Genomic DNA, 22,346 nt, shown 5'->3' on the forward strand with positions numbered 1-22,346 from the left:
ATTCATGAAACAAAGCCAAGCCTCAAGAAATGTACTGCTGTGTAAGCTCAGATAAAAACTAAAAGATCGTTCAACTTTCAAAGAATGGTGTACATGTTTATCTGCTTTTTACTTTCAAGCACAACCAGGTAACCTCCAAAGGTCTTGCAATAAAACAAGCCCATATGTATGCACAAAGAGTTGAGGAACCAAGGGAGAAGAAAACCAGAAAGCTTGTGGTTACAAAACAGGTCTCTTCCTTGTTGCAAATAAAGCCCTTGCCACTGCCAGGCATGGACTGTTTCATTTTTGATGTATACACCAATACAAGAGGAGTGACACTTTCATGATTAATGAAAGTGAGGAGAAACGTGCATGGGTAGAGCAGATTCATGAGAAGATCAAATATCCTGCTCCATTGTATGTGATTACTGACTGATATGAGGGTCATGAAATCTCACAGCAAGCACAGTGTTCAAACCTACATGTATATCATATCATTTGATATTTGCCCTGGGAAAATAAGCATTATCCAGGACAAGGTTCCTGTTTTACTGCTCAATTATTGCTTGTGATACACAAGACATTCCTAGCCTGACCTCATCAGTGCACTGAGCTGGGATCAGAGAATGCAAAACTAACACCAGCCCCTTGTAATCAGGGATCGATATGACACACAACACTACTGAGAGACTGGATTCCAGCAAGACATATATCACTTAACAATGGACACTTCTATTGAGAATTCTACCCAGCTGGATGGCTCTATAAAGTACAGGTACCCTTCCCTTAGGAATACCTGTAATACAATACAAAATATGTTGCCAACAAATGCAGGATTTATTTTAATGCCATTTCTGAGAATATCAAGAAGTTTCTCAAAATAGATTAAGAAACAAGCAACACACAAAAAATTGATATTTCAAATTCTTTAAAAGTATGTAAGATCTCAAAGTCTCAAAATACTTCGCGTGCATGTACATGTCATGCATGTAGTTCAAATACCAATTCATTAGCAGACGGCAACAGATACATGTATTTTTCTTTTTAAGTGTTTTGATTCATAATTACATGTTGTTTTGCATTTTCTGTAACATTAGATAGAACATACATGTACATGTGAACATGTGTGGACTCCAGGATTACTGTTTGCTATTATTCAGAACTCATGATAACATTCGTCCAACACTGAACGTAAATCTGTCAAATGTTTTAAAAATAACATAGCATTGTAGCCCAACTGCATGTGTTTCTAGCCACAGATGATTATGTACAGCATGCATGTCACACTTTCTGCACAATAAAATGCTACAACTTCCAGTCATGGATTAAAGGCAGCAATCATCAAGCAAAAGCGTGTGGCTCTAATGCCGTGATGTTTATATAATGACCAGATGGTGTTGCTTGCCTATTCACCAGACAGGATTTCTCTACCAAATGACTCCAATATGCCAGTATCTCATTCAAACTTTCTGCATGGATAACATGTTCCACTGTCTAGTTTTTAATCATAAGACTACCATACACACCCATGCAGGTACCTGTATCTAAAATACACGTACAGATCATTTCTCAAGTCATGTAACATGTGCAATGTACATGTGTGGATTGGGCCTACAATGCCTCTCTTATACTGTACCTACATGTACATGTAGCTTACAATAATTTCATGTGAAGATTTCTCATTTCTTTGTATGTCTGAAAAATCCAAATCAAATGAAACAGGGGCAACCAAATTCGTAATATCATGGATGTCACCCAGATTGAGGGGTTTTTAATTTAACCGGAGATTGCTACTGAAACTGATCAATTTAAGGACTAGAAATGAATTAAAACTAACAAAACTTTTGCTGCATAATATTTCACATTCCTTTTTTATACATGTATGTGCAAATTACCAGTACGAATTGTATGTACACTTCTATTCCTGTAGTTCCATTTATCCCACAGGGCAAATCATCAGATTTTACTGTATCAGGTGAGCGGAAAACCATGAACAATATTCCAGGGCAAACCCACAAAACCAGGCAGGGACCAAAAACCCAGTCTATGTGTACATGCCGACCTAGGCGAGACTGGAACCTGGACCGCCGAAGGTAAGAGGAGGAAAGAGCCACTGTACCAACCTGACTCCCCTCCATACACGGTAAAAAATACTGAGCTACATGTACCTGTTCCGGTAGCTTTGGAAGAGGAAGAGAGAAAAAACTAAGGCTATGTGTATGAAAGAAGAACTACGTGTATACCCCAAAACAGTGTTAACTGACGGCAGTATCAAAGGGCCATTCTACATGCACCTGGACACGAGCATGCATCCTAGGCTCCTGTACACATCCAGGACAGTGAATTCAAACTGTGTTACTCGCATGCATCCTAGGCTCCTGTACACATCCAGGACAGTGAATTCAAACTGTGTTACTCTTAAGGTTATGACTGTGAGTTCAGTTGTAGCTTTGCTTTATTATGGCTTTCGTCATGTTGGGACATGTCTGCGACTGAACACAGTCAGTTGGTTTAAAACAAATGCAATTTGCTAGAGTGTATGCAAGAAAAGAATCCATAGACAATGGACAAGCATTATCAGGCTTTACCACATACAATTAGTGCTTGCTTTGGTCAATTTGATCACCATTAAGGTACTGTGTAATTTTGTCTTTAAACAACAGCCCTTGAGAGGAGCAAAGTGATTCTCAGTTTCTCAAACAAAGAAATTGCTACCAACATTTACAATTTATTCAGCGGATTGCTGCATGTGGAGATGCTGAATTTTACTGTGCAGTAATTCCACAAATGCAGATGACTCACATGTTAAAATGTGCTGACAGACATCATACATGTACATGTATGTGTCGGTGTCCATGTACCAAGGCTTCCAGTGAACTGCTAGGTGTTGTGTAGCTTACAAATTACTGCCAGATGTGAATTGACAAACTACATGCAAAGAGACAGTATTTTCAACATTCATGGACTCACCTCTGGAGTGATGGCTTTGAAGACCGGCAAATCCATCAGGGTAATCTGATTCTGAAATCAAATTAGACATGTAGCAGTATGTTTACAACATTGTAAAAAAAACAATTACTCCCTGTCTCACTCTGCAGATTCCACACTGCTTTATTCTGTAACGATATTGTCCAAACAATAATACTCAATCCATTAATTAACACTACATGTAAGGACTTCTGCATCAAGCAAACTCAACCACAAGCCACTCCTGTATGGAGTGATGTAAAGCTCACATGCAGCCTTTAGATCAAGGCAATACACTCAATGCTCCATTGGCTAATGTTAAAACGAATCATGACTGCTTTTATGAAGGAGACATTTTAAAGACGGTCGTAAGAGAAGTTTCTCTTAAGTGCCCAAGACATACCAGTGCAACGTTTCAACAACTTTCTTCAATCAACAAGCACTGTACAATTCCTTGGGAGTTAAACTTGATAATGTGCCAGTTCTTAGAAAGAAATCATAAGTAATTTAGTTCAAATTCATTGATAAAGATTGCTGTCCTTTATGAAAATCTGAGTTGACCTACATGTACAAGTACAATGTACATACATGTACAGGTACATGTGCTTTTCAGCCCTTCTAAACATATTTTGCTGAAAGGACAGGTCATTCTTGTTTACATGCGCTCCGCTGAAAATGTAACAAAGATAGTCGTCCCTCTATGAAAGATAAATTTCACTTTTCCTATATGTACATGTATGTCGTTCTATGTCCTTCTGCTTCCACGCAGTGGGTTTTGTGCATGTTCAAAGAGCAGCGCTGTTACATGTACATCACTTCATGAAATTGCCAGATGCAATGTTGTAATGTTGGCCCCTTACATTGTACATGTACATCATAAATTAATTTTGACATGTGTGGAGTTCTGCCCATGGAAGCACATCAGAATGGTTGAGATTTTTATAAATCAAAAATGATAAAAAAAAACTTGAAATCCAAATGTCACTTTTTTTACATGCCTGTCTGTTAAAAAAAAAGCCGTATGCCTCGAATTGAATGAAAACATGTACACACAGCATGCAACTTTTGAATCTTCTTAGGTAACTACATGTTCACCTATGGTCTCCTCTATGGTCAACCTTTGATCAAGTTTACACCCAAGGACATGTAAGCATGATCTGGCATTCAATGTGTTGTCTTCACCTGACAGCTGACAGGCTAAACTGACAAGTTTTCCCCAAGACTCTGGCAGATGTGAATATACTGATACTATCCTGATTTGTTTGTACAAAAAAAAAAATAGATCCAGGAAGTCTTTGGATGTACATGTACATGTAGGCTGAGTTGAACTTCAACTTGACCTATGTATATGGCATGCACTGTAGCAAATATCACGACTGACAGGCCTTGGAATGTTGTAAAATATGAGGTCATATTGTAGAAATAAGCCTATTGGTAGCCCGACTCTCACCAGTCAGTAATTACATCTGATCACAGTGGTTTAAAACCTTACCTGACTCAGACATCAGCGAATACTGTCCAATTATTTGCACTCACATCAATTAAAACAATTTAGTAATGGATGCATTGGCAAAAGCACATCATGATTGTTCTCCATGAACGATTGCCCTCTATTGACAGTAATTAAGATTTCAGGAACAGCAGTTTTGAAAAATTCTGAGGTGATTTCAAAGAGACCATCACCTCAGTTTGGAAATGAATTCATTATGCATTTGTATTTCATTGCAACATAATGGAAAAGGAAGGAAAATATGACAAAAAAGGAATGATGTGACTTCATTTCACTTTTCAATATTCGTTGAATTTCTTGAATTCTATATTGGTCAAATAAATAAAATGGCAATTTTTTTTCTCTGAGATTTGGTATTATTTCAATAAAGCGAGTTCCTAACTTGGTCCGAGTCCCTTTTTCGCTAAGCAGTTTTGTGATTAAAACTATGAAACAATCTGGAGTATTAAACAAGTCGCCCTTTCCCAATGACCTCTCTTTCCCCTTCAATTATGTTTTTCAATTCTTCCTAAAGAGTCCGTATTCATTGGGTGACTTTCCTCAGAGCATTCTGACCCTGCGAGGTCAGGGTCTCGAATTATTTTGCTAGTGATCTCAATGTAATTGGCCTCTAACAAGCCGCAGAATGATGTAAAGGTTTCTTTCTCAAAATATAATTTTGATTTTGAAAAGCAGAGTTTTTGGTTGACAATTTTCCAACTATTGTCAGTCTACCTTTCTTCAAAAAAAGCAAAGGTATCTACTTCAGTGGAATATCTGGCAAAACAATTCAAAAAATGTGTGTGTGTGTGTGTGTGAAGGTTATCTCATTAGGTACTACATGTAGTTAACAATTACAAGCATCATATCAAGGGAAAAAAATATGAAATGTCTGGGTCTTTAAACCACTGTGCTAACATAAATTTGGGCCAATGTCTCGTTTAGTTTTCAAGAATCTTGACTTTCTATCTTAATAACAACATCCGCACATGGTTAGTCAAACAAGGAAAACTCATGCCGACTTGGTCTTGTGCAAGCTGAAGGTGGTCCACATTGGAAGGAGTGTTCCCCTAGCAGTGCAAACTTCAGATTTGCATGTATAAATGCGCACAAAATCAAAGACAAGCTTTGGTGTGCGTACATTCATTGATGATGCCAGGATTTTTTCTCCTGCAGGGTGAGGGAGGGCGGTGGGGGGAGGCAGGGATTCATCAGCAGCAAGTTAATTAATTAACCATTAACCCTACCCCCCCCGGGACCATTCAAACCCTGCATAACCTTGTTGGGTTCAGCATGGTTAGGGTTAATGGTGGGAGGTAGTATATGCCGAGGTATTTCCAAGAAAACTGGTGATTCGTATTGAGTTTCATACCTTTCTGTTTCTCTTCTTTTTTTTCTTTTTGTAATTTTCAATATTCTTTGAGGGGAGGAAGGAGAGGGCAAGTGTCTCCCCTTACACTGCCCATGGTAAACACTTCTTTGACATGCACCAATTGGCATTTTCTTCCACATTTAAATGGAAAATTCTTCATGGAAACTATGTGTTGGTTTCTTTTTTACCAGTTTTCGTTTTTAACTAGGGATCAACCAGTGTTACTGTTAACTGCCGATCCAATGTCCCATGTTTTAATCGGAACATTGGCCAATGTCTGATCTGATCTGACGTTTTTACTAATACTAATGATGTCCTTGAAAACCCCAAGTATTGACAAACCTTAACATGATGTACAATACGCATACTCCCAATAACACAAAAACAGTGTACTACTGTGTCAGTTTATACAGTAATGTAAATTAATTCTTCTAAGTGTAAAGGATTGCCCTAGATTTGTTTGCCTCTGTTGTTACAGAGTTGAGAAAATACATCATATCGCACATCACCACTCACCATCGCCACCGGAGCACTCCAGTGTATCCACACCAACGCATGTGGTGCATACGTAGCCCGCTCATGGAAAGTATGCAGAGTATTTGGACACAGTGTAACAATTCACCCATTTTTGTGTAACTGCTTTGCATTAAAACCAAATGACCAAACCACAGTTTTCATTCGCAATCAAAAAATGGGATTTGTGTTTGCCAAAACTGGGTGCAGAGTTTTTCCTTTCTTCAATTTAACATACATGTAGGCACTCATAACGTCAAGAACAGTCAAATTTTGCCGATGCGATGTTTTGCTGATGTTGCTGAACATCAGCCCCATCCGATGTCTGATCCGACCATCAGTTGATCCCTATTTTTACAGAACCTGTGCCTGGAACCTCTGCGGTCTTAGGCAGTGATTATACTTACCGCCAGGTCATCTGGCATGACCCTTAGCACGTCAAATACAACAGCATCATACGTCTTGAGTCTCGGCAACGTCCATCTCCCGCTATCTGCCGCTTCTCGCCCACTCAACTGCAGGTAACAAAAGGTGACAAGACTGGTGAATTAAAGAAGACATCTGTCAGACTTGCACCAAATGGAATGATTGATGCACTGATCTTCTGTTGGAGCAGACATGATTAAAGAACCTTTGCCAGCCTCCTGACTGAACTGCCTTTGGATGGCACTGAACATTCACACTGCAAGGATTTTATTCGAATGCCATTTTGAATTTTAAGAAGGACAGTTCTACCCTTTGAGAATAATGCACCCAAAGAACTGATTACCTGAAACCAATCCAGTCTCATTTCACGATATGGACTTCAACTACACGTATACTTCATGGATTCCTTGTTTGAGGAGCGGCAATACACTACACCGCACATACGATTCAATTGCTACAGACATAGGGAACAAAGGTTTCTACTGAAACAATGGATACATATGAACCCACATTTTCATGTTCCATCCCTGCTAAAGATGCAGCATGCAACAGTGGTCAGAAATTGAAATATTGTTGAATTTCCACTCAATGCAAAAGGCAGGGAACACTCTGGTTAACATGGTTAAAATGCATAATGCCGAACTTGTTTATTTAGTATGCTACACAATGCCCAAAAATCCCCAAGTGCATTTTGCCGCATTCAACAGGATCTCCATTTCAGCTGTGTCGATCTGTTTGTATTTACTCGTACATGTGGCTAAGTGCCTAGAAAAAAGCTGGTATGGCGCAGATACACTATAGATGACACACATGTCCTGTGGCAATATGAAGTCATTTAGAACAGATGGTAAAGTCTGAGGTCTCACATGACTCACTCTTACAGGACATTTAAACCTCTTCAAGGTCTTGTACTCTACTGGGAATTTTAATGAATCAACCAGCAAGTAACAAACACCATGACAATAGAAAACAAACCATTTCACGTGCGCTGTAGCCTTTCTTTTCAAAATTTCGAGAACCACTGTCACGCAAAGATCAGACGTGAGTTCCACAGCTGAGCATTGGCCTACATGTACTGGTACACGTAACAGTAAATGTACATGTACATCATAATGGGCGTGGATTCCATCTTCCATGTCTTTCTGTATTCATTCCATTTTGAACGTACAATAGTAAATGTACACGCAAGACCTTTTCTCCCTGCAGTTCCGGATAAAATCCTTTACAATACCAGGATGGGGACAAAAAACACATGGGAAAAAAAACAGTACGGTACACTTCAGCCACTGCCCAAAAATGATCCAAGAAAATGACAACTAGAGGTACATGTACATGTACAAATGTATGAGAGGGATGTGCAGTGCAATATATGCTTGATGAATACACTCTTACATAACATTTGTTGGTACAAATCTGAAGGCTGGGGGCCAACCTCAAATACTCATTAGCATGTAACTGTACATGTACATGCATACCGGTAATTCTGAATTAGTGGCTAGCTCGTGTAGCGATATATTCCACAGGTGACAGGACAAAAGAATACAGCAGGAAGAAATTCTTCCTTAGATAATCTTGCTCTGTGCAATACAGTCCAATAGGCAGAGAACAGTGACTCTACGTGTTTGTGTGCATACAGTAATGCATAGCATTGCATTCATGTACCACTGTGGAAGCCCTCATGCAACAAGCAAAACTGACATCCCAAAGTACCGGTACGAATTCCCAATGTCCTCCAGGTTTGGTCATATACATGTACATACATGTACATGTAAATTTGATATTCTACATGTACCTGTACCGTACATGTACATGTAGTTCTTCTTACATGTATGTTGCATACAATATACATGTACATGTATACATCTACATGTGTATTTGCCTACATGTACATGTGTACTTACGTACATGTACATGTGTACACAATGTACATGTACATGTACGCAAGCATTATTAAAAATGAAACGGTTTAGTCTCTAATAAAAATCAAGCACCAAAGGTAGTTGATTTTTACAAAATTGCCACTGCATTCTGAGTGACTGTCATTTAGAGCTTCACAGAGTATTCATCCAGATCCACATGTACATGTACTGGTACAGGCCTGCGCTGGGAACCTGGGCATCCAGGTAACAAGGGCCGCGTCCGTATCAAAACCTGGTTCCATTTTTTCGGGCTGGGTACCCATTCAAAAATAATAATAATCCGCAGAAATGTATGTGAACTTTAAAAGTAAAGGCCAGAATTTTCCAAAAAAATCACAATGCTAAAGAATTACATGAACCGGTACATGAACATGTACACGCTAACGAATTACATGTACATGTACACGCTAACGAATTACATGTACATGTACACGCTAACGAATTACATGTACATGTATACGCTAACGAATTACATGTACCTGTACCGGGGTATTTTGTACAAAGACCATTACAGCAATGTTAAATACTGCAGAATCAGATTCTCTGCTTAAGTACAAATGTAGGTCTGTATGTAATAATTCATATAGCTTGAACATACATACCGGTACAGTGTAGTTCAAGTACATGTACATGTACATTCATGTACCGGTAATCACGTTTTGGCAAAATGACATATATCATGACACTGAGGTTATGCATTATCATAATACACATCATGAACTTGAGTTATACATGTGAGTTGCACAGGTACCACAGGCATGAAAGCCCAGCTGAACATGTACTGTACGTGTACATGTACATGTACATGTACATGCACGCTGTTTCTTTCCTGTCCTGGGGTGCAGAATTATGCACAACTGCTATAAATTTGGATGAACGTTTCAGAATGGAGGATATTCTGGCCACAAAGTATAAGAGTCAAGTACCAGGGTACCGGTACATACATGTGTATGCATGAGGTCTTCCTCTGCCTGGTAGTCTGCATTTTGTCTTGATGCATGTGCCCACATTTCATGAGAGCTACATGTAAGTCTTGCAATACAAATTGTCATATTGTCATGTGGGACTGGTATACTGCTGCATGTAAACAAGGAACAAGCCACAAACCACAATGCCTTGAGAGAAATTGATACTTCTCATTAATTAATAAAATTAATTTCACAGTTCATATTTTCTAGCACTTTCACCACAACAATCAGGAGATGAGCGGAAAAAAATTAATTAATACAACACTGGCCAAAAACTTGAGCCAAATTTTTGTTATTTTCATTTGGCTGAAATATGTAAAAGAATCCATAACCCTCAAAATACAAGTTGTGACCTACCAGTACATGTAAAGGAACAAAGGCAAAATGTACAGTACATGTACATCACTCATACGGGAGTGTTAACATGTGAAATCCTCAAGTTGCATCATTCTTAAAAAGCAGAAACTGGCAACTGAAACAATCACAAAGTGCACTCACACACATCAGCATGTCGATACGGTAATTCCAAAAGTGAAAGACCACAGCCCAAAGGAACCTACATGTAGCTTGAAAGGGAAGAGCATACCAAAAAACTGCAAAGTGAAGTTTGTACCCAGATTTTGCAGACTTGCTGTACTGGCCACTCCTACAATGGGCACGTGGGGGTTCTGTATTATGTACATGTACTGGTACATGTTGTACCATCAAACACATGCACTGAAGTACCCAACGATTTGAGGTGGGGAGGAAATAGACTCTTTGGGAAAGGAAGTACCATATTAGTAATTCTCCTCGCTAAAAGGAGGTCAGAAGAGATTTCTTCTGCTCAAAGATTCAATTATTGCTACTGCTCCAAGATTCAATTTTCAAGCGCCTTAAAAGTACCACAATCCACAGAAATACACTGTGCATAACGGTGCGTACCGGTATCTGACATGTACATGTTTGTACAGTATGATTACATGTGCACTTACAGATTTTAACACTCTTGATTGCATTGTGCATATCATCCAGAAAAATCAGTTTTGGGAAGGAAACTACAAGCAGTTTTGAACTAAATGTAATTTACTTTGATCAAACACTCCTGTTTAATGAACACTGAACAGATGGCAAAAAAAGGTCTACATGTACCACTGGGCATGCTCGGTGAGGGTTTTTTTTAATGGTACTTAGTTTACAACGCTTTGTGATGTTGTTGACATGGAAAGCTACATGTAATTCTTCTTCTTATTATTATAATAATAATTATTATCATTATGTACAGTACACGTATCAGTACACTGATGCATGCAACAAACGCAAGATTAACTTCAGACGATATTTGACATGGTCACACCTTATTCTGGTTTTTCCTGCACTACCTTCCTACACAAACAGGTAGGGTACGTGACTGACATTATCACTGGATCACTAATTACCCAGTTCTTTGAAGGATACAATATGGCATACTGGTACGTGTACATGAAAGAATGAAAGGTTCATTGACATTCCATGGTTGAGGACAGTCCTTTTCCTGACAAAAAGAAAGCAGGAAGTGCAGTAACTTGTACATGCTTACTCAGTGCACAGTATGCATAACATACACGTTAGTGGCCAGTACTGTAAATGTACATGTACATGACAGTTGTAGTTCTGTGGTTGACCATCTCAGCAGAAGTAACACACAATAATCTTCACATTATCCCTCCTGAGCTGAAGTGCACCCTCACCAGCAAAAGAAAGACAGATGGTACTCAGTTTTCCAACTGGATTCTTGCACGCGTTCGGCGTGCACGCGAAGACCACACATTCTAGACTAAAATCGTTGCATGTACATTGTACTCAGCGTGCTCCGCATCAAACGAGCATTAAACTTGTGCACCTACATGTATGCACCAAGTACCAAAGGACTGTCAATTTCATTTCAAAGGACGTCCTCTTTTGTTCCTGCTCGGAGCAGATAACGGGCTCTTATCATACACACTCAAATTTCAACACCCCCTCCAAGACAGAATGAAAATTACTGATATAATTTGTAAACCTTCATTCCTACATGTATTCCTCCTGAGCACTTCAGCACAGGCTAGGAGGAGGGGCGTTTAGGGTACCCCAATCTCACAGATTCTGTTGAAACTAAGAATGTAGCAAATTGCGATACCACATTGAAAAAAGGAAGCGACTTAGTACTAGCCCGTGAAACCTGGTGCGCTACTTTTTTTCAGTAGCTGGGGTGACCAATGATTCATGAAGAGGGGACAATGCAATACACCATTTAAGACATTTCAAAAACGGCAATCCATTACGTCGCTTCGGTAGCTTAGTTGGTAGTGATTTGAACGACAGATCAATAGACCCTGGTTCGAATCCGACCCATTTGTACTATTCATTTTCCAATTTTATCATTGTGTTTGGGATTTCCTTTTTCAATTGATGCATAAACAAAGTCCAAGCATGAACCCTCTAAGAGTCTCAAGAAAAATAGCAGACCAGGTTTCACGGGTTAGTACATGTATCTAGTCACTTCCTTGAAAAAAAAGGATTATCGCAACCTTGTTACAAAGAACTTCTCCAGGATAACTACATTGGACAGTATGGATCCCTGAAATGCTAAATGGCCTATGCAGCTACACATACCGCAGTTAATGTGGATCCCCTAGATGAGGAGCTCTCCCCTCCATTAGTCAGGTCCTCCACTGATGAAGCAGACAGCTGCTGCTTGAGGATCTTGTGGTTCATAATCTGCAGAGCATAGGATCCAGACATAATCACCAACTGGTCAAGAAATTACCAGCCTTAGTAAGGTTTGGGTAAATAAACAATACATGTACACATGTACAAAAACATGTACCGGTACATGTTTACGGGGCAGCCTCAGATTTATGAAAGTGATTATTTAGGAATACTACATGTAGTGCAAATCAAATGGAATTGAACTCATTTAAATCAAGTTTTAAGTCAAAGTGTTCCCACCAGATGACTTGATTTGAAATCTTCCCTCAACCAAGAAAATTCAGTATTTCAACGGGTGTCTTTCAGAGCCCCTCCTAAAGACCTTTAAAGACCATGAAAAAAAATACCCCAAAGTGTCGGAAAATGCGAAGAAAGATTTGGCTCTCTTCATTTTGTTACCATTTAAAATCATTTGTAAACACCACATCTGGCAGAATTTGGATGACGTTCAAGAATTTGGACAGAAACTACATGACGTTTGACAGTACTGAAAATGCTGACGTATGTGTACATGTACATGTATGTAGTGCTCAAAAATTCAATGCACTTTGCTCACTCTGCCATGAATTTTTGAGATATCCCCACTCAAAATTAAGAACTCAGAGCATGTGATTTCCCACACGAATTGTATTTCATGTCTTGCACATAATGTTTTTGGCTAATGTCATTCAGTTTGACAGATTTAAAACAAAAACCTTGGTATAGAAATTCTGGAGTGTCGCACTTCCATGAAGGGGCTCATGAATATCGAATGAAAAAGAGGGTGCACTATCTGGGCTGATGTCAAAGGTCAAGCAGCCCACAATGCAGCAAAATGTTTCTGCAGTGCCGCTGCCCTAAATACTGACAGATGCCATAAAATCACTATGATCAGTACAGTACTTTGGACTACAGTTTATGGAAACATACTTGAAGAAAATGTGATCATTCCAGTCATAAAAGGACGATGGTTTGGGGTCCATTTTCGGTCTTCTTAAGCTGGTACTACACATCATTTTTTGATTTTACATGCTGGTTTTTGCGGTCAATTTTTGGACAGAACCGAATGACATTCGCCACTGCCAACTTCGGGACCCAGTAATTTGTGCGATATGTTGTTTAACTTTATGATACAGGTAATGGTTTTGTTATATCATCATCTTTCACCACATACAAATCTGTTCAAAATTATTGTGGGAATTATTACTCCCGGTAACTTTTAGTTGGCTAGGATTTACAGGTTGTTCACGTCCACCAAAAATGCTTACACATGTACGTGTGAGACTTGAATTAATTGATTCTACTTAAATTGAAAGATGGGCATGGTCATCCATGTTCCATATATGTATCAGCCATGACATCCCTCATTTCATTAGACAATGTGAATTAATGCACTGCTGTTCACTTCAGGAAAATGAACCCCCAAAGTTAACATTATCTAATGGTCCATATTTTGTGGAACCTGCCATATTCATTTTGGCTGTAGGCTGTCTGGCAGACTGTGCCCAGCTTACAATGGAGATATGAAATTATGCATGCATAAATATACATGTACATGTGCAACACAAAAGATTCCTCTTTTGCTCTCCTTACACCTACAGGAGTATCAGGTACACGGAGACTGTACATGGGCATCAGTCTCCTGGGGTCAGTCTGAACATAATGATGTTATTATAAAAAGTCACTTCAATATCAAAATAAGATCACCAAAATTATGCACGCACACAAGTAAGTACAAGGACTGTATGTACATGTATGCATACTTGAATTACCGGTAGTGCATCAATTTTTCCCGTGTAATTTACTTGTAATCTATATACAAAGGTGGATACATGTATCTTTGAAATAAATATTAACAATGTCAAATTGAAAGCTTACCACAGAATTATTTACACATGAAGCATTCCTTCCCTGGCTACACAGTCCATCTTCCTAGTTTGACAGAATTCCAGTAAGAATGTTACCACAATCACATTTTCACCCGTAGAATATTTCCATTTGAATAGAGAAAATTACAGCTGTCTGAAATATTTCATGCATTCATTTCATCTTCAGTTGATCGCTGGCTACAAATGGGATCCCGTGGTTGAACAGTTGAGCAGTAGACGGAGGTCAACAGGAGGTCAAGGCTTGCAAATAATGAATAACTGCCTGTCTGTGCGGCCTGGAGTCTACTGGGGGAAACAGAGAGAAGGAAGAACAAAATGAATACACGTGAAAATTCAGGGCATTCCTTGGAAGCTCCCTTGAGGGTCATGATCAGTGTGATTAAACATCAGACCTGCTGTCCTGAAGGATTCCGTAATGGCCATATTTAGTTAACAGACGGAACAAGCACCTTATCCCCTACTGCAGCAGTTTCAGCCAGCTACATGTACATGTACAGTGTACGTGCACAGGTACCTGCCACAGTGCCAGGCAGATTTTGTACCTGACAGAGAGAGTATGATAACTTGAATACACGTACATGTACATGTACCGTATGGTACAGTACATTGAATGTCCCAACCCTATACTGTAGATGTACATGTACATGGGGGTACTCAGGGCTTGCCCTTTATTTTTTCTGACAGTAGCCCACCGGGCTAGTGAATTGTGATTTTTACTAGCCCGCAGAGATTTTTACTAGCCCCTGAAATGTGTGAAAAAAAACAAACAATTAAAGCTAGTTTTTGACTTAAGAAGGTCGGTCCACCAAGACGTTTCTATCAACCGCTATCACGTGGGATGATAACGGTTCGTGCGTAGACTGCTTCCCGTTTTCTACTCGCTCACCCAGCATGATTGTCCAATGAGGGGCTTGCGATCAGTGGTACAACAAAGTCACTTATGAACCGGATTGCACCAGTCTATGGACGCAGTATTGGTTTTTTGGTATCTGGTTCCCAGTATGAATTGTATGTTAATTATATTGGTTATGTATAGAGGTCACTGACTACTGGAGAAACTATCATTGATGCGTTGATGATAGGTACCAGGTACAATGTACACGTAGTCCCAGCACACAATACGGGATTCCAGGTGCGAGTCAGAAGCGATATTGGGGTTTATTTGATTCCAATAAAATAAAGTTACACTGTACATTCGTGACAGACAAAAGGTAAAGCTTTGAAATCAAGACTTTGTTTTATTTTCTTTAATCACATCAGAGAAACAAGGAACGTATGTACATACATGTATGGCATGTTCTTCATAAAATGGACCAAAATGCAACCTCAGAGAGACTTTGATCATGTAAAATACAAATTAGCACCTTCAAATTAATAAAAATGATCATATGGGGATAATTATGCATAATATGTACTTATGGTGGACATTTGGTTGGCTACCAGTGCAAATCAAATGGAGTTGAATTCATTTAAAGTTTTACGTCAAAGTGTTTGCGCCAGAGGACTTGATCTCAAAACTTCTCTCAACAAGAAGGAGAATTCAGTATATTTTTCGACTGATGTATTTCAAAGCGCCTGAGAAATAACTTTAAAAAAATATAAGCCATGAAAAAAGAGCACAAAATTGACAGAAAATGATGAGAAAAGTTTGGCTCTCTTCATTCTCTTACCGTTTATAATCACTCTCATTATACCAACATATTTGCCAGGTCTTGTATATTTCGACCACCAAAAATTATCTTTAAGTTTGGCTGCATCAGTAATTTATAATGAGCGCAATATGTTTGTTGTGAACGTTATATTTGACAGAATTTTGATCACGTTCGATAATTTTGACAGAAACTGCATAACGTTCGAGAATGCCAAAAATGCTGTCACATGTAGTGCTCGAAAAATCCATGCGCGATTTTCATTTTGCCAGTTATTTTGGAGATAACCACACTGAAAATAAAATTAAAATTAACAACTTTGAGCATTAGATTTTCATCATGAATCGTATTTTATGTCTGGAAGGTTTTTTATTTGCAAACGTTATTCAGAATGACAGATTTTTTTTTGAGAAAAATTGTTCCGAAGAGAAAAATCATGGAGCGTCGCCATTCCGTGGAGGGGTTCATGAATATCAAATAAAAAAGAGGGCGCACTATCTGGGTTGATGTCAAAGGTCAAACAGGCCACCATGCAGCGAAATGTTTCTCTAACGTCACCGCAAGAGATTGATGGAAGCCGCAAAATCACCACGATCGGTATTTTGGACTGTGGTTTTCGGGAACATACTTGAAGAAAATGTGATCGGTCCAGTTGTAAAAGGATGATGGTTTGGCGGTGCTTTTTTGGACTCTTTTTTAAAGCTAGTGTTGTACATGTACATCGATATATGGATTTTACTAACTTTTTTTGCAGTCGATTTTTTTGACACTAATGACAGAATCAAATGACATTCGTGACTGCCGACTTTGGGACCTTATTAATTGTGACAAGTACTTTTTAATTTTGTGATTATGGTTTTAATATGTGTAAATATTATCACCTTTCACCACATATAAATCTGTGTTAAATAACCCGCAGGGATTATCACTCCTCAGTAAATTCTGTTTGCTCCGATTTTAACAGGGAGTTTATGTCCCTCAAAATTGCTGACATTCGAGACTTTAATTAATTAACTCCAATTAAGTTGAAAGTTTGACATGGTCATCATTGTTCCAGATATCAGCCATGACTTCCCTCATTACATCAAACATTGGAAATTAATTCACTGCTGTTCACTTCAGGAAAGATGAACCCCCAACGTTGAACATTATCTAATGGTCCATATTTTGAGGAACATGCTATATTTTAGCTCGCCCGCCGGAGGACTGAGGGAAGTGTTTTGACTCACCCGTGTAACTGCTTTCACTCCCATTTGGTTAGCAGGTGACCACTAAGGGAAAACCCTGGGGTACTTGTACAGTACCAAGTTGTACATGAACATGTACATGTGAACAATACGAGCACCAAGTTGTACATGTACATGTGAACAATACAAGTACACTTGAACCGGTATGGTGAACGATGTCCATTGTACCCGTACATGGACATGAAATGTAAAGAGGTACATGTATACAGTTCCATATATTCATTTTTCAACCTCTTGAGAAAATGTACTTATCTGCAAACACATACTGGTACGTGTACATGTACGTACCGTACATGTAGTGTGTGATCTCTAATATCAACTGCAAAACGTTTGTTACATGTAAGTGTAAAAAGCAATTGTAACATTGCTTCAAAAAATATAATTCTGGCAAACACAAAACATCAGCAGAGAAGTTGCTAAGTTAATCACAACGATGCAGGAAAACGGTGAATAATAACAGTACAGTGCAAGTGCAATGTACAGTTCACAAAACTGACTACTGAATGCATGTCTGAGTAACTTCAATACAAAGGTTAGTCATATGGATTCAGTGCTCAATTACATGTAATACCAACATTTCTGAATGAATAGGCTCTTTAAATACTAATTTCAGTCCAAGAGCATTGTCAAATCCATGATCAATGGAGTGAGTATGAGTCACTGTGTACACAAAGACTGGTAGCACAGTGGTACTGGTATAGCTTCATCCTGCTGGTATGCCAAGTTGTTGGACTTTGCACTTTTCAATGTAGTCAGTGATGTCAATTCAACAAAACGTTGATTATCTCCTTACCTTTGCTGTTACAGAAATACCTGATACAATCAGCTTGTACATTTTTTTCTCTACATGCATTTGAGTACATGGTAGGGCACATGTTCAATATATTGTACACTTCTCTTCTTAATGTGGAGTGGTCCCATGTGATTATAACTCAAAACTACCTGTAAATGTACATGTATATTGTCGTTCAGTATTTCTGGCAAGACAATATTTGATTGAGTACTCAAAATAGATACCCGGTAGATACACATACATGTGACAAAAGAACAAAAGAAGGGGGCAATCTGGGTAGGAAATGAGAAATGAACACCTGTACATGTACATGTAGCTGACCCAGGATGGCATGTACATGTACAATGTACATGTCTAGAATTACTCACCATACATGTACATGTACCAGGTACCCTTCTTCTTGAAAACTGTCATCCAACCCCAATACAACACAAACTACATGTAAATGTACATGTACATGTACAAACAAATAGTATGTACCGGTACATGTACATGTGGTGTCCCTGACTGTCCAACAGCACCTACATGTACCAGTAACATGGAACCCGAATATCTGAGACAAATTATAATAAAATTATAGAACACACATGTGCACAAAGGAACAATTACTGGTACAATACACGAGCACTGTTCGCTAACAAAAGTCATCTCACATACTACTGTACATATTTGTACCTTTCATTCTTATCCAACCAGAAAACAGAATTTTCTTCCATGCACATACAGGTATGACATGTACAAAATTTACGTACATGACTTTTCAATTTACAGAATATTCAATTTTGGTTTGAATTCCTTGAAGCAACTTGCAAAATATGTATATGTACATGTATCCGCCCAACTAATGCAATAATGGAAATTAAAATCCCACTAAGACCTTTCTTTCATTCACTTCAATACTGTCATAAATGTGGATTTGTGCATACAAGCATGAACCCTTTGCATGCCATACCAAGATAAATCCTGCTGGTACATGTACATGTAATATACATGTTATACCTTTGTCCTGTTCAAATTACATGTATATTGTAGAGTTGAACTTTGTTAATAAGAGCACTGTTATAATACGAGACTCTGCTTATTACAAGGAAATTACCTAATCCTTTGCTCTTCATTGTTTTCATTCCTGATAATGCAAGGTTCCTGTTATGACAAACGATCTCTTATTAATGAGGTTCGACTGTAAAAAACAATAATTCTAGTGATTGCATGATACCTACCGGTATGCAATTATTTGGTTTGGGATATTCACATGATTGCCCTGTAAACTTTCAAGTTACTGGTCCATGTACATGTACACGTATACTGTTTTGCAATTGTGCGAGTACCAATACATGGTGCGTGCTGTACACATACTGTGTAGAGTGTACACTGTACATGTCCATGTACCTTTTCCTACCTCCATGACCGGTACATGTACACATGTACATGTATACATATACTGTACATGAACATGATACACTAGCACATAAATTACAAAGTTGTATAAAATGCTTTTAAAGCAGTGGTACCCTTTGAATGCACTGGTACACGGTGCAAGCGACCCTTGTATGTAGGCCCATGCATGCACTTTGTACAATAATTTCTAAATCACTATTCATTTTTTCACCCCCGGTACACATACCCGTATTGCTACCTCTCAGGTTTCACAAATAAACAGCTTGGTCTACAAATGACACCGAAGGCTATATGATTGAATATGACAGGGATGATACAAACATGTGCATGTACAAAGCACAGTATGCACATTGGGCAAATCCACTTGAACTCAAGATATTTAACTAACTTTATCATCACTTCATGGCATTGCTAAACAAACAATCCTACAGAGTTATGTCAATAAGGAGCCTTTAGAGACTGTGCATTTTGTGTAGAGGCACAGGTTGGGTAGGTTCCTGAGGCAATATGCAGATAATCTGCAATAAACAGTGCAGGTGGTACCTGTAGCATACACGTAATTTATTAGGACTGCTACCAGAATTGACTGCATTCATTACAACTTCATGGTGGCATACACAACGTTCATCAAAGATGGATTTACACATGCGGTATGCTGGTACATGTATTGCTTCATCTACACGTACGTAATCCCAGCTCTTTACTAAGGGAATAAATGTGTGCTTGGCTGGTCTTTCAAACGTCCATTTAAGACCTGCAGCTTAGGAAAATGGAAACAACTAATGCCCAAGCCACAATTGTGAGCGTTCATTCTCCTCAGCTGGTCTTAAATGTTATTTTTAAGACCAACAAAGCACACATTTATTCTCATTCATAACGTACTGTTGAAGTCAGAGAGTCAAAAGAAGTCAATATACGATAAATTTCCAAGGTTTTGTTCAAGAATTTCACTTTCATTTTTGGGAAACCCCTGTCCACTTTATGGTATTGTGTATTTCTTGTGCATGTAGTCCAGAAAAATGTCCTTATATGGACTTGGTGCACATGTGGCGAGTTCTGCGTGCCACGGCACACACAGACTCTTGACCAATAGGAATGGATGAAACTGTATCATATCCAAGTGCCACTGTGTTTTTACACAGCAGGCATTATCAACTCGCAGTAAGCATTGATATCAAATGTTAATACACTGTCATGTTGCATGTTGTTGAATAGAAAAATTGTCTTTATATTTATGAATTCAAAATTATACATGTACATGTACTTACTGCAAATCACTTTATCATATCCATTACGTGTACAGGTACATGTACCTTACATGAACCGATGTACATGTACATGTACTATCCATGTACAGTACATGAATTGTACAATGTTTATGTACATGTACCCGGAACAGAGTACATGTATGTACGTACATGTACATGTATGTACATGTACAATTATACAGTGGATATACCGGGTAGGCTGTCAATACTCACTGCATAATGTTACAGTACTGTGCTGGTGTGTAGACAAAAATTACAATAACAGAATTTGTTACAACTAATACATGTACATGTACATCTGTGCACACGAACACATACCACTACTGTACATCGATTTAATTTTTCCCCACATTCAGTATATGTACATGAAAATGCGCACAAAATGAGTCTGATCCCCAACTGCTGTCTTAATTTGTCTCTATGGTGATCTCAAGGGTCTTTGAGCTTGAACAGTTATTGACAGGTACAGTATGTGTTGTGACCTTATGGGGTCATCAAACCATACCACCCACAACTGTCCATCTGACACATACATACATATCAGTACATCTCACCTACAGTATCATGCCTGTTGGTAATTGAGGTCTGAGTGGTCAGTGGAAATAAACATAACACTGTGTCAACAATAGTCTGCAAGTGACTCCAGCATGTACAGTGGGCATGGTGGTGGGGGAGTGATGGACGAATACTAATGCATGTCCATGATACACTGTACTGTACCATGTGTACATGTACAGTACATCTACAGTGTAATGTACATGTACCGGTATGCATGGAGATAGGGGCTTCTAGGTCTCGGTCATGATGTACAGTACTACATGTGCAGTATGTGTAAGCTGAGATCACTGCAGTGTCACCTATTAAAGTTGTGTACAGTACTCGAAGGATACTGGTACATGTACATGTACTTACATGTATCTTCAGGCAAACTTGAATTCTCAATTCTGATCGGTCGATCCATGGCAACAAACAGTGTGACATACCGTATTCCATGGTTCATGTTAAATACCGCAAAGTGCACTGTTCTACCGGTAATTCCACTCAATGCACTATTTTTATGCTAAAACAAATGCGCAACTGCCAAATTTACTGTAAATTCAAAGATGGTACATTTGCACACATAGGCCCTTACAACATCTTTACAGCTTGTCATGTTTGCTTGAAGATACTGTAAATTCATTATCGCGCTCGCACTAACGAAGTGCGTCTGTGTCCCATACACCACTTGGCCTTTGGTCTCATGGTACATTGTACATGTATGCGGGACACAGATGTACTACATTCTGTGTTCCACTCGCGCTCGAGCGATAACTATTAATTAATGTACATAAACATGTATGTACACAATATTGGCCATCCTGGAAACTATTAACTAAAAGCAGATAAAAGCCAACTTTTAGGGAAGACCTGTTTACGTAGTTATTGATATTTTTCACAGATCAATTAAAATCCACTTTGAATTCACACTGGAATGGACAGTCCAAATTCCAGTACATACATGAACATCTACATGTACATGTACATGTAACAGTATTATTATTATTATTATTTATTCGGCCTTCAACAAGACAATGACAGCAAAAACAAGTGATAAAAGAAGTAAGACGAGTTAAAAGGAAAAAAACAAAAACAAAAACAAGACATTACCCCAACCAAGTCGGCCCGGAATGACAAAAGTATAATAAAACACTGTGACCCAAGGGCCTGCCAATCCTAACTTGGAGGGAAACACAAGAAGATCTTAAGCGACAATATTACAAGTACAACAAATAAATAAA

General features: G+C 38.6%; 2 protein-coding genes across 5 annotated transcripts in view; one reads left to right on the forward strand and one right to left on the reverse strand.

Moving 5' to 3' along the window:
- The window catches only part of LOC110983837 (ras-specific guanine nucleotide-releasing factor RalGPS1-like), a 51,784-nt gene that overhangs the window by 19,802 nt on the left and 9,636 nt on the right, over positions 1–22,346 (reverse strand). For 2 of the 4 annotated variants that reach the window (XM_022243422.2, XM_022243418.2), the window contains exons 2-5: positions 14,203–14,498; positions 12,250–12,354; positions 6,731–6,838; positions 2,953–3,003 (exon numbers count right to left, since the gene is read on the reverse strand). In XM_022243422.2, the coding sequence (XP_022099114.1) occupies positions 2,953–3,003; positions 6,731–6,838; positions 12,250–12,351 (261 nt within the window). In that variant the 5' untranslated portion in view covers positions 12,352–12,354; positions 14,203–14,498. Of the gene's footprint in view, positions 1–2,952; positions 3,004–6,730; positions 6,839–7,092; positions 7,735–12,249; positions 12,355–14,202; positions 14,499–22,346 lie in introns of those variants that run through there. The other 2 variants (XM_022243421.2, XM_022243423.2) reach the window with 2 other exon arrangements.
- LOC110983836 (BTB/POZ domain-containing protein 8-like) overlaps positions 19,839–22,346 on the forward strand; it is a 28,438-nt gene continuing 25,930 nt past the window's right edge. Inside the window, exon 1 of the mRNA XM_087143396.1 lies at positions 19,839–19,982. The gene's annotated coding sequence lies outside the window, so the exon portion shown is untranslated. The remainder of the gene's footprint in view (positions 19,983–22,346) is intronic.

Source organism: Acanthaster planci, linkage group LG11, assembly GCF_054643075.1.
Source record: "Acanthaster planci isolate LZ-2023a linkage group LG11, COTS_SCS, whole genome shotgun sequence".
NCBI lineage: Eukaryota > Metazoa > Echinodermata > Asteroidea > Valvatida > Acanthasteridae > Acanthaster > Acanthaster planci.